At 39.2% G+C, this 14002-nt stretch overlaps 1 protein-coding gene across 3 annotated transcripts in view; it reads left to right on the forward strand.

The window, feature by feature from the left end:
* Positions 1–5172, forward strand: part of CA10 (carbonic anhydrase 10) — a 658053-nt gene extending 652881 nt beyond the window's left edge. For all 3 annotated transcript variants that reach the window (XM_067020655.1, XM_059047231.2, XM_067020656.1), the window contains 2 exons: positions 2181–2355; positions 3869–5172. In XM_067020655.1, the coding sequence (XP_066876756.1) occupies positions 2181–2355; positions 3869–3891 (198 nt within the window). In that variant the 3' untranslated portion in view covers positions 3892–5172. The remainder of the gene's footprint in view (positions 1–2180; positions 2356–3868) is intronic.
* The last annotated feature ends 8830 nt before the right edge of the window (positions 5173–14002 follow it).

Below are 14002 nucleotides of genomic sequence, written 5' to 3' on the forward strand. Positions count from 1 at the left end.
GCACAGAAACGAAGACCCAACACAGCCAAAAATAAATAAATAAATAAATATTTTTTTTTAAAAAAAGAATCAGCATCTGGAAAGACTTAGCATGAACTAATTATAGATGCACCCTACCTGTCTGAGTGAGAAAAGACAGCAGGGTTAGTTCCCAAAGTGTGCTCTACAACTCTAGTGTTCAAAAGGCAGAGCAAAATGGATGGTTTGGTCAAATATGTTTGAAAAAGCTTTATCAGGGAACCCTCTTGCACTGTTAGTGGGAATGTAAATTGATACTGTCACTATGCAAAACACTGTGGAGCTTCCTTAAAAAACTAAAAATAGAACTACCATATGACACAGCAATCCCACTACTGGGCATATACCCTGAGAAAACCATAATTCAAAAAGAGTGAGGCACCACAATATTCACTACAGCACTTTTTACAATAGCCAGGACATGTAAGCAACCTAAGTGTCCATCAACAGATGAAACGATAAAGAAGATGTGGCACATATATACAATGGAATATTACTCAGCCATAAAAAGAAATGAAATTGAGTTATTTGTAATGAGGTGGATGGACCTAGAGACTGTCATACAGAGTGAAGTAAGTCAGAAAGAGAAAAACAAATACTATATGCTAACACATATATATGGAATCTAAATGTTAAAAAAATGGTTCTGATGAACCTAGGGATAGGACAGGAATAAAGACTCAGACGTAGAGAATGGACTTGAGGACATGGTAGGGGGGAAGGGTAAGCTGGGACGAAGCATTGACATATAGACACTACCAAATGTAAAATAGATAGCTAGTGGGAAGCAGCTGCATAGCACAGGGAGATCAGCTTGGTGCTCTGTGACCACCTAGAGGAGTGGGATAGGGAGGGTGGGAGGGAGACACAAGAGGGAGGAGATATGGGGATATATGTATATGTATAGCTGATTCACTATACCGTAGAAACTAACATAACATTGTAAAGCAATTATACTCCAATAAAGATGTTTAAATTTTTCTTTTAAATAAAGTAGAAATAAAAGAGAAAAAAGAAATAAAAAGATCTAAATCGATTTCATTGCTGGGAGGTTTCTCAGGGTCTTTAGAATGATATACATGTCAGTCTCTAAGAAGAGGCAATATGATATGTAGCATTTCGTAAACATATTTGAATGTGGGATCTTTCAGAGCATCTCACAGTATTTCTAGTTGGGCTGGCTAGTACTTCTCAGAACTGAATGGGAACTAGGAGATCTGGCCTCTGAGGCCAGCTTTACTAATGGCTCCTTATGAGCTACAAAGCCTGTTGCCCCATTTCTGTGAAGTGAATTCTCTTCTTTATAATGAGGGGGGTTACATGAGTCTATTCTATGATTGCAAAAGTCTATAAAAACTCAAAGGAAAGAAAAACAAAGGAAGCAGATCCAATCTCCTTTACAGGATATGTATTTACAACCCAACAACAATTTGAACAATTTGAAGTACCTGATGCTATCTGTATTTACTGGGACTCTCAGTGACAAGCAACCCCCTCCAGCTAACTTCAGCTTAGAAAAAGGATTTATCCATGAGATACTGGATCATCTTACGGAATTTAAGATAATAAATTGATGTCAGGAAGTCACTGGAATCAGAACCCCAGAAGCCCTTTCTCTCTGTTCTATCCTGCTCCCTCCTGCACTGTAGCTTTGTTCTCCTCTACTGCTAGAAAGTCTTCTTTAGCTTCACAGTCCTAGGTGGAACATGGCTGCAAACATTTTAGTCCAGCTCCTGATCCTGATATTCACAGAAAAGGAACTGAATTAATCCAGCTTAGTTTAGCTCTGACTCCTGGACCAATCACTGTAGTTTGAATAATACCTATGTGAGAGAATAATTCCCTGAATTACTGAACCCCAAGGTGTGATAGAAAGAAGAGACCCTGGAGAACACCCAGCTGGGTTTCCTCCTTTGACAGTGTGTCATAGGACAGAAGAGAATCACTGACTTGTTCAGAGGCACACAGGAACCAGGGAGCTTGAAAAAAGGCTCCCTCCAAGCATGGAGACATCAGTGGGTTGTACCCACTGAACCCATGAATCAGGGAGGCCTCAGGTGCCCTTTCCCACACAGCTGGCACTGCCCAGGTTGGCCACAGTCTATGTGGTCTTACTTCTTTCCTGGTATAGGTGGATCTCACAGCTGTTTCTCTCTCCTCAGATGCATTCGTTACGCCTGCTCAGCCAGAATCAACCATCTCAGATCTTTCTGAGCATGAGTGACAACTTCAGGCCTGTCCAGCCACTCAACAACCGCTGCATCCGCACCAACATCAACTTCAGTTTACAGGGGAAGGACTGTCCAAACAACCGGGCCCAGAAGCTTCAGTATAGAGGTGGGTTCAGTGGCTCAGAGGGCAGTGGAGACAGGCCAAGCCCAGTTTTCCTGCTCACACCTACTCTGAAAGGCCAGGCACTATCTCCCATTAGAGGAGTCATGATTATAAGTGACATTTACATGGTGCTTTTCTATTGAAAAAATCTGTATTTCATAAACAGAGACAGAGATCAAGTCTTTAAATCTCGTCTGGCTCTGGCAAGACAGCATTTTCATTGCCTTTTTACAGAAGAGCCCAAAGAGGCTGATTTTCCCAAAATTATGTGTTAAAACAGGACAGCTAGAAGCATTAGCACTTTTAGTTATATACACAATAGACCCCCTTTTTCCCTAGAAGGTGAGCAAATAATTCTGGATGCCAGGCCATTGGGACCCAATACGGTGTGTCTGAATGCATCTTTTTCTAGCGCTATGTCCCTAGAAGTGACTATAATTCCTACTAGAGGGGACATTCAAGATGCCTCCCGCCTCCCATAACCCTCTGGTCCACACCCAGCCTTCTCTCTTCCCTTCTACACACGAAGTACCTATTGATCATTGTCATAAACTCTCAACATGGAAAGGAAGGTGGAGGAAGGACAGTGTCGTGGAGATGCCCCCAACCAGGAGTTAGGACATCCAAGTTTCTGCCATGGTTCTGACACTAACAAGCCATACAAACCCAGCCAAATCATTTAACCCCTGGGCTCTGGGTGTGTCTGAGAGCAAAAATTAAAGACAGAAATGTGGAGGAATTTGGAGAGATAAAGTGGAGGGTAGAGGTGGTAGCTGCTTCTAAAGCTGCCTGGTAACATCCATTGTCCCCATATTTAGGCAGCACATTATTGTTTCAAAATGGCTTCCCTATCCAGGCTCTCATGTGCTCCTCACAACAATCATGAAGTAGATGGAATAGGGGCACACCCAGAGTGTCAACTTTTTCTGCAAAGGGCCAGATGGTAAATATAGACTTTGTGAGTCATAGGGTCTCTGCCACACTCTGATGTTTAGGGTGAAAGCAGCCATAGACAATATGTAAATAAATGGTTGTAGCTGTGTTCCAATAAAACCTTATTTACAAAAGTAGTTCACAGCTGGATTTGGCCTGCAGGCTGTCATTTGCCCACCCCTGGTCTAAAGCAGCACCATCCACTACAGCTTTCTGAGACGATGGAAATATTCTATGTCTGCATTGTCCAATAGGGTAGCTACTAGCCACATGTGGCTATTGAATGTTTGAAGTGTGGCTAGTGTAACAACACTACTAAGTTTTCAATTTTATTTAGTTTTAATTAATTTAGATTTACATTGGCCACATGTAGCTAGTGACAACCCTATTGGATAGCTCAGGCCTAGAGGTTCACAAGAAAATGGAGAGGGTAGTTGGGATACATACAAGTAAGCAGACATTTAGAACACTGTCCCTTCCCCTTTGGAGTAAGCCCCCCAAACTGTGTGTAAATTAATCCAATTATGCCTTGTTTTGTGTTGTTTGTGTGTTTTGTTTTGTTTTTTTCTCTCTCTCTTTCCAGTAAATGAATGGCTCCTCAAATAGGAAAGTAAGCCAAGAAGAATCCCACCTCAGTGAAATGCTACAACTGTGAATTGACGTAACCTAAACTGTCCCCCTTCTTTCTTCTCTTTCCTTCCCTCCCTCAAGCCTCATTCACTCTTTGGATTGGCCCTTTCTTCATGAAAATTGTCTGCAAAACCTTGGCAGAGGAATATATCTCTTATACATACTCACACATACACACACAAGCACTCACACACACATACACACACATGCAAATATATCTACACACATACACACTCACACAGACCCCAAGATGGGAAGTTAAATTTTAGAAACAGAAGGCTCATTCATAAGAGGTCTTAGAAGAAAATAACCGATTAACCTGATAACAATTTTGATACTGTTTTCCGAAACAAATACATCTACCCAATGAGAATTTTCAGCCTTGTATATTATAAAATTCTTCCAAAAGAGAGAGGAGAAAACACAGCTCTGACAACATCAAGTGGACTTTTGTTCTTTGCATCAAGTAATCTCAAATAGTGTCCTAGGATCCTTTATGGGTGCTGATGACAGGTGAGCCAAGACAAAGTTGGCCAAGGACACATTTCTATATTGTGATTCTTCTGTTTACTCAACAATTTAAAAAGAAAAAAGGACAGACATTGAATAGATACACATTGTATATATATATCACCACAGACTATTAAAAAATGGAATTATTATCCCTCTTTGTCATATATGTGTAGTAGGATTTGCCAAGATCAGATTGATCCATTTGCTGTTTCTTATTTTCCAGAGGTCATACATTGTGTTTGGTTATTGTTAACAACTCAATAAATGTGTTTAACAAGTTAATTTCATTTTTCTGCCTTTGGTCTATTCTCCTTCCTTACAGGCTAAGCCCTGGCTTCACGCAACTGCATTCTTTGCTTTCATTTGTTCCTTCATCTACATGTTTTGCTCATTTGCAGCCAGTTTTTACTGAGTTTGTGGCAATGGGAATGCATTTGCTAAGCAAGTATAACTTTAACTCCACTCCATGGCTCGATCATTCATATGAGGTGAGGTTCAGTCTGATCGTAGGCGACAGGTTTCTTGCATTTCAAAACTGCCACCGCCCACTCCACCCCACCCCCGTCATGCTCCCTTGAAGGAATGCACTTTGTCTTGTAAATTCTTGGGAAAGGGGTGTCTTTTCTCTCCAGTTGCAGCTGGATCTCACAAAGTACAAATGAATGCCTTTCTTTTCTTGTTTATAATGGTCACTCACTGTGTTTGGTTACTGTCAAGAAATCAATAAATGTGTGTAACAAGTTATCCAGTACCGTGTCTGAGTTTATTGAGGAGGAGGGCACTCCCTGCTGAAGCCTCTGAGTCCTGCTGTGTCCACAAGCAATTGCATTATGGCCAGCAGGGCAGCCAGAGCCTCCAGAACAGCCTGTCTGGTCATTCCCAGAGCCAGGTAATTAATACCCTGTTGAGAAAACATATAGGCTTAGCTGCTGGAAGGGAAGAATTGGATGTTCATTCAGTGGCCAAATTAAAAATAACTTTCATCTTTCCTTTCTGTTACAGCTCCAGAAAGTGGGAAAGCACAGGCATATAGCTTCTGTGCAAACGGGAACATCCACAAATATGTCAAAAACTTCAGCAAGTGGTTAGGTTTATTGATGATGAAAAAAAAAAATCAAACAGCCAGATATTTCATATTTGAAACAGTATACTTAATTGGATTTTTTTGCACCAAAATTAGTTAGATAATGGCCTTAACCATGATGACATATAACCCTGTTTCTGAGCAATCATATTTTTCCAGAAAACCAGATCTGGCTGCAAAGATTTAGGGTGGGCAGGTGGCAGTCTTTCTTTGTATGGCTTGCTGCTTCCTCTCTAGGTCAGAATCTTCTTTAGCCTGCAAGGGCAGGCAGTGATGTAGTGTGTCAACTAAGCCTGGCTTCAAATCGTCACTGTACCACTTACTTGCTTGCTGTGTGATCTTAGGCAAGTTGCTTTACTTCTCTGATCTGTAAATTGGGGATGCTAATAACTGCTTCCATGAACTATGAGGCTTAAATGCTATATAGCTACTTAAAGCAGCTAGCACAATACCTGTAATGATTGTTCTATAAAGACTGATTATAGAGCACGTGCATTGCCTAAGTATTAGAGGTTTTCCTAGACCAGACTGTACCTTCCCCTCCAGGGAGGGGTTAGCATCAATCACAAAATGGGCATCAAATTAATACCAAATGGAGGAGACAGGAGGAACTCCTGAGTGACTGGGTAGGACATGGGGGGAGTGAGTGGGGAGGAGAAGTGGAGGTCAGATAGGACCGATGTCCCTGAGGGGTGGCTGAGAGTGGGGAAATGTTCCCATGCCTGGAGGGACCCTCGGGTGCTTGGAAGAAAAGGGGAGCGCACCTAGTGTTTCGCCAACCCACTCAGGCTCCGGGAAGCCTGCTGGGCTCCTGGGCCTGGTCCTCCATTCTCTGGGACCCCCTCCAACCTCATGGGTACTAGAGGCGTGGGAGCGAGGGAGGATGGGGGAAGGGGAGAAGAGGCAGACAGAGGGGCAGGGGACCTTCCAGGACCAGAGAATCAGGGGAGGCCCAGCGGGTGTTTCCCCCACCCACTTGGCCTCAGGAAGACTGCTGGGCTCCTGTCCAAGGCCCCCTCCACGCCATGTTGGTCCTAGGGGTGTAGGAGGGAGGCAGGGGCAGTAGAGGAGAGGCGGATGGGAGGGGGTCCCTCTGGGATTGGAGGATCAGGGGAGGCATGGAGGGAATTTCCCCCACCCACTCAGGCCCAGTTAGCCTGCTGCAGTCCTGAACCTGGTCCTCTGACCTCCAAGCACAGAGGCACTCCTGGGACACTCCTGCTGCACTGAGCCTAAGGCCAACACCCACTCCCCACCCAGGGCCTTTCTGGCCCTGTGGGGCCTAAGCATAATTCCCTCTCACCACCTAAAACCCACCCCTGCCTAAGCCCCACCCATCACAGCCAAGGCTTTATCAAGCTTTTTTTTTTTCTGAATTTTATTTTATTTATTTTTTTATACAGCAGGTTCTTATTAGTCATCCATTTTATACACATCAGTGTATACATGTCAATCTCAATCTCCCAACTCATCACACCACCACCCCAACCCCTACCGCTTTCCCACCTTGATGTCCATACATTTATTCTCTACACCTATGTTTCAATTTCTGCCCTGCAAACAAGTTCATCAGTACCATTTATCTAGGTTCCATATATATGTGTTAATATAGGGTGTTTGTTTTTCTCTTTTTGACTTACTTCACTCTGTATGACAGTCTCTAGATCCATCCACATCTCTACAAATGACCCAATTTCGGTTTTTTTTATGGTTAAGTAATATTCCATTGTATATATGTACCACATCTTCTTTATCCATTCATCTGTTGATGGGCATTTAGGTTGCCTCCATGACCTGGCTATTGTAATTAGTGCTGCAATGAACATTGGGGTGCATGTGTCTTTTTGAATTATGGTTTTCTCTGGGTATATGCCCAATAGTAGAATTGCTGGGTCATATGGTAATTCTATTTTTACTTTTCTAAGGAACCTCCATACTGTTCTCCATAGTGGCTGTATCAATTTACATTCCCACCAACAGTGCAAGAGTGTTCCCTTTTCTCCACACCCTCTCCAGCATTTGTTGTTTATACATTTTCTGATGATGCCCATTCTAACTAGTGTGAGGTGATACCTTGTTGTAATTTTGATTTGCATTTCTCTAATAATTAGTGATGTTGAGCAGGTTTTCATGTGCTTCTTGGCCATCTGTATGTCTTTTTTGGAGAAATGTCTATTTAGATCTTCTGCCCATTTTTGGATTGGGTTGTTTGTTTTTTTAATATTGAGCTGCATGAGCTGTTTATATATTTTGGAGATAAATCCTTTGTTCATTGATTCATTTGCAAATATTTTCTCCCATTCTGAGGGTTGTCTTTTCGTCTTGTTTATGGTTTCCTTTGCTGTGCAAATGCTTTTAAGTTTCATTAGGTCCCATTTGTTTATTTTTATTTTTATTCCCATTACTCTAGGAAGTAGGTTAAAAAAGATCTTGCTATGGTTTATGTCGAAGAGTGTTCTTCCTATGTTTTCCTCTAAGAGTTTTATAATGTCCAGTCTTACATTTAGGACTTTAATCCATTTGGAGTTTATTTCTGTGTATGGTGTTAGGTAGTATTCTAATTTCATTCTTTTATATGTAGCTGTCCAGTTTTCCCAGTACCATTTATTGAAGAGGCTGTCTTTTCTCCATTGTATATTCTTGCCTCTTTTATCAAAGATACGGGGACCATATGTGTGTGGGTTTATCTCTGAGCTTTCTATCCTGTTCCATTGATCTATATTTCTGTTTTTGTGCCAGTACCATACTGTCTTGATTACTGTAGCTTTGTAGTATAGTCTGAAGTTGGGAGCCTGACCTCTCCAGCTCCATTTTTCTTTCTCAAGATTGCTTTGGCTCTTCAGGGTCTTTTGTGTTTACATACAAATTGTGAATTTTTTTGTTCTAGTTCTCTGAAAAAGGCCCTCTTTTTTACAATTGTGGTTCTGTTTTACCTGCCAGTTGGTTGTTTCATCTATATTTTTATTTTGTATTCTTTCTAACATATCTGTTAGTTTTCTAATTTTATTTTATTTTTACTCTTTGTTATTGTTCTGTTCCCTTTATTTTCTTTTTCTTTTCTTTTTTTCCTGCAACCCGATGCTACTTGAGAGATCTTGGTTCATGAGCCAGGGGTCGGACCAGAGCTCCTGCAGTGGGAACTTTGAGTCCAAACTACTGGGCTAACAGAGAACCTCAGATCTCAGGGTGTATTCATCAGAGTGAGGTCTCTCAGAGGTTCTCATCACAGCACCAAGACCCACCTCTACCCAACAGCCTACAAACTCCAGTGCTGGAAGCCTCAGGCCAAACAACCAGTAAGACAGGAACACAATCCCACACATCAAAAAAAAAAAAGAGAGACAACAAAAAATTATGTCACAGATGGAGGAGCAAGTTAAAAACCTACAAGAACAAAAAAGGAACAGGAAATAGGTAACCTACCTGAAAAAGAATTCAGAGTAATGATTGTAAAGATGAACCATAATCTTGGAAACAGAATAGAGGCATGGATTGAGAAAATATATGAAATGTTTAACAAATATCTAGAAGAAATAAAGAACAAACAGAGATGAGCAACACAATAACTGAAATGAAAAATACACTGGAAGGAATCAATAACAGAATAAATGAGGCAGAGGAAAGAATAAGTGAGCTGGAAGACAAAATGGTAGAAATAACTGCCAAGGAGAAGAATACAGGAAAAAGAATGAAAAGAATTGAAGACAATCTTAGAAACCTCTGGGACAACACCAAACACACCAAATTTGAATTATAGGGATCCCAGAAGAAGAGAAAAAGAGAGTCTGAGAAAATATTTGAAGAGATTATAGTGGAAAACTTCCCTAATGTGAGAAAAGAAATAGTCACCCAAGTCCAGGAAGTGCAGAGAGTCCCATACAGGATAAACCCTAGGAGAAACACACCAAGAAACAGACTAATCAAACTAACAAAAAATAAATTCAAAGAAAAAATATTAAAAGCATCAAGGGAAAAGCAAAAAATAACATGCAAAAGAATCCCCATAAGGTTATCAGTTGATTTTTTAGCAGAAACTCTGCAGACCAGAATGGAGTGGCAGGACATATTTAAAGTGATAAAAGGGGAAAACCTACAACCCAGATTATTCTACATAGCAAGGATCTCATTCAGATTCAACAGAGAAATCAAAAGCTTTTCAGACAAGCATAAGCTAAGAGAATTCAGCACCACCGAACGACCTTTACAACAAATGCTAAAGGAACTTCTCTAGGTGGAAAACAAAGGAGAAGTAAAAGACCCACAAAAACAAATCCAAAACAATTTAACAAATGGTAATAGGAACATACATATTGATAATAACCTTGAATATAAATGGATTAAATGATCTAAACAAAAGACACAGGCTGGCTGAATGGATACAAAAAGAAGACCTATATATGTGCTGTCTACAAGAGCCCTACTTCAGACCTAGGGACACATACAGACTGAAAGTGAAGTGAAGTGAAAAAGCTTTCCATGCAAATGGAAACCAAAAGAAAGCTGGAGTAGCAATACTCATATCAGATAAAATAGACTTTAAAATAAAGGCTTTTACAACAGATAAGGAAAGATACTACATAATGATCAAGGGATCAATCCAAGAAGAAGATATAACAATTATAAATATTTATGCACCTAACAGAGAAGTGCCTCAATACATAAGGCAAATGCTAACTGCCATAAAAGGGGAAATTGACAGTAACACAATAATAGTGAGGGATTTTTACACCTGCCTTACACCAATGGATAGATCATCCAGACAGAAAATAAATAAGGAAACACAAGCTTTAAATGACACAATAGGCCAGATAGATTTAGTTGATATTTATAGGACATTCCTCCTGAAATTGGCAGAATACACTTCTCAAGTGCACATGGAACATTCTCCAGGATAGATCACATCCTGGGTCACAAATCAGGCCTAGGAAAATTTAAGAAAATTGAAATCATAACAAGGATCATTTGTGACCACAGTGCTATGAGATTGGAAATCAATTACAGGGAAACAACTGTAAAAAACAAATACATGGAGGCTAAACAGTGCACTACTAAACAACCAAGATATCACTGAAGAAGTAAAAGAAGGAATACAAAAATACAAAGAAACAAATGACAATGAAAACACAACAACCTAAAACCTATAGGACGCAGCAAAGGCAGTTCTAAGAGGGAAGTTTACAGCAATTCAATCTCACCTCAAGAAACAAGAAAAATCTCAAATAAACAATCTAACCTTACACCTAAAGCAACTAGAGAAAGACAAACAAAGAAAACCCAAAGTCAGTAGAAGGAAAGAAATCATAAAGATCAGAGCAGAAATAAATGAAATAGAAATAAAGAAAACAATAGCAAAGATCAATAAAACTAAAAGGTGGTTCTTTGAGAAGATAGATAAAATTGATAAACCTTTAGCCAGACTCATCAAGAAAAAAAGGGAGAGGATGCAAATCAATAAAATTAGAAATGAAAAAAGAGAAGTTACAATTGACACCGCAGAAATACAAAGGATTAAAAGAGACTACTACAAACAACTATATGACAATAAAACAGATAACCATGACGAAATGGACAAATTCTTGGAAAGGTACAATTTTCCAAGACTGAACAAGGGAGAGTAAGAAAATATAAACAGACCTATCAGAAGTAATGACATTGAAACTGTAATTAAAAATCTTCAGACAAACAAAAGCCCAGGACCAGATGGATTCACAGGCAAATTCTATCAAACATTTAGAGAAGAGGTAACACCTATCCTCCGCAAATTCTTCCAAAAAATTGCCAAGGAACACTCCCAAATTCATTCTAATAAGCCACCATCACCCTGATACAAAAACTAGGTAAAGGTATCACAAAAAAAAGAAAATTACAGACCAATATCACTAATGAACATAGATGCAAAAATACTGAGCAAAATACTAGCAAATAGAATCCAACAGCACATTAAAAGGATCATACACCATGATCAACTGGGATTTATCCCAGGAATGCAAGGATTCTTCAGTATATGAAAATCAATCAGTGTGATACCCCATATTAACAAATTAAGGAATAAAAACCATATGATCCCCTAAATAGATGCAGAAAAAGATTTTGAAAAAATTCAACACCAATTTATGATAAAAACTCTGCAGAATGTGGGCATAGAGGAAACTACCTTAACATAATAAAGGCCATATATGACAAACCCACAGCAAACATCATACTCATTGGTAAAAAACTGAAAAGATTTCCACTAACATCAGGAACGAAACAAGGATGTCCACTCTCGCCACTCTTATTCAAAATAGTTTTGGAAGTCCTAGCCACAGCAATCAGAGAACAAAAAGAAATAAAAGGTATACAAATTGGAAAAGAAGAACTAAAACTGTCACTGTTTGCAGGTGACATGATACTGTATATGGAAAATCCTAAAAATGCCACTAGAAAACTTCTATAATTAACCAATGATTTTGGTAAGATTGCAGGATACAAAATTAATGCACAGAAATCTCTGGCATTCCTATGCACTAACAAAAAAAAATCAGAAAAAGAAATTAAGGAAACAACCTTATTTACCATTGCAACAAAAAGAATAAAATACTAGGAATAAACCTGCCTAAGGAGGCAAAAGATTGTACTCAGAAAACTATAAAACACTGATGAAAGAAATCAAAGATGATGTAAACAGATGGAGAAATATACCATGTTCTTGGATTGGAAAAATCAATATTGTGAAAATGATTATACTCTGCAAAGCAATCTACAGATTCAATGCAATCCCTATCAAACTACCAATTTCATCCTTCACAGAATCAGAACAAAAAAATTTAGAATTTGTATGGAAACACAAAAGACCCTGAATAGCCAAAGCAATCTTGAGAAAGAAAAACAAAACTGGAGGAATCATGCTCCCTGGCTTCAGACTATACTACAAAGCTACAGTAATCAAAACAGTATGCTACTGGCACAAAAACAGAAATATAGATCAATGGAATAGGCTAGAAAGCCCAGAAATAAACCCATGCACACATGGTCACCTAATTTATAACAAAGGAGGCAAGAACATACAATGGAGAAAAGACAGCCTCTTCAATAAATGGTGCTGGGAAAACTGGACAGCTACATATAAAAGAATGAAATTAGAATACTACCTAACACCATACACAGAAATAAACTCCAAATGGATTAAAGTCCTAAATGTAAGACTGGACATTATAAAACTCTTAGAGGAAAACATAGGAAGAACACTCTTCGACATAAACCACAGCAAGATCTTTTTTAACCCACCTCCTAGAGTAATGGAAATAAAGATAAAAATAAACAAATGGGACCTAATGAAACTTAAAAACATTTGCACAGCAAAGGAAACCATAAGCAAGATGAAAAGACAACCCTCAAAATGGTAGAAAATATTTTCAAATGAAGCAATGGACAAAGGATTACTCTCCAAAATGTACAAACAGCTCATGCAGCTCAATATCAAAAAAGAAACAACCCAATTAAAAAATTAGCAGAAGACCTAAATAGACATTTCACCAAAGAAGACATACAGATGGCCAAGAGGCACATGAAAAGATGCTCAACATCGCTAATTATTAGAGAAATACAAATCAAAACTACACTGAGGTATCACCTCACACCAGTCGGAATGGCCATCATCAAAAAATCTACAAACAATAAATGCCAGAGAGGGTATGGAGAAAAGGGAACCCTCTTGCACTATTGGTGGGAATGTAAATTGATGCAGCCACTATGGAGAACAGTATGGAGGTTCCTTAAAAAACTAAAAATAGAACTACCATATGACCCAACAACCCCACTACTGGGCATATACCCTGCAAAAACCATAATTCAAAGGGACACGTGTACCCCAATGTTCATTGCAGCATTATTTACAATAACCAGAACATGGAAACAACCTAAATGTCCAATGATAGATGAATGGATAAAGAAGATGTGGTACATATATACAATGGAATATTACTCAGCTATATAAAGGAAGAAAACTGGGTCATTTGTAGAGATGTGGATGGACCTAGAGTCTGTCATACAGAGTGAAGTAAGTCAGAAGGAGGAAAAAATATATTGTATATTAATGCATATATGTGGAATCTAGAAAAATGGTACAGATGAACATATTTGTAGGGCAGGAATAGAGACGTAGACAGAGAACAAACAAGTGGACATGGTGGGGAAGGGGAAGTTGGGACAAATTGGGAGATTAGGTTTGACATAAATACATTACCATGTGTAAAATAGATAGCTAGTGGGAAACTCCTTATAGAACAGGAGCTCAGCTCGGTGCTCTGTGATGACCTAGATGGGTGGGATGGTGGGAGTGGGAGGTCAAAAAGGGAGGTGATATAGGTATACATATAGCTGATTGACTTCATTGTACAGCAGAAACTAACACAATGTTGTAAAGCAATTTTACTCCAATAAAAAATAAAAATTAATACAAAATGATAGCAATAGATACCCAACAGGCAGCACATAGGTAAATACCTAAAG

Source organism: Kogia breviceps, chromosome 19 (genome assembly GCF_026419965.1).
Source record: "Kogia breviceps isolate mKogBre1 chromosome 19, mKogBre1 haplotype 1, whole genome shotgun sequence".
NCBI lineage: Eukaryota > Metazoa > Chordata > Mammalia > Artiodactyla > Physeteridae > Kogia > Kogia breviceps.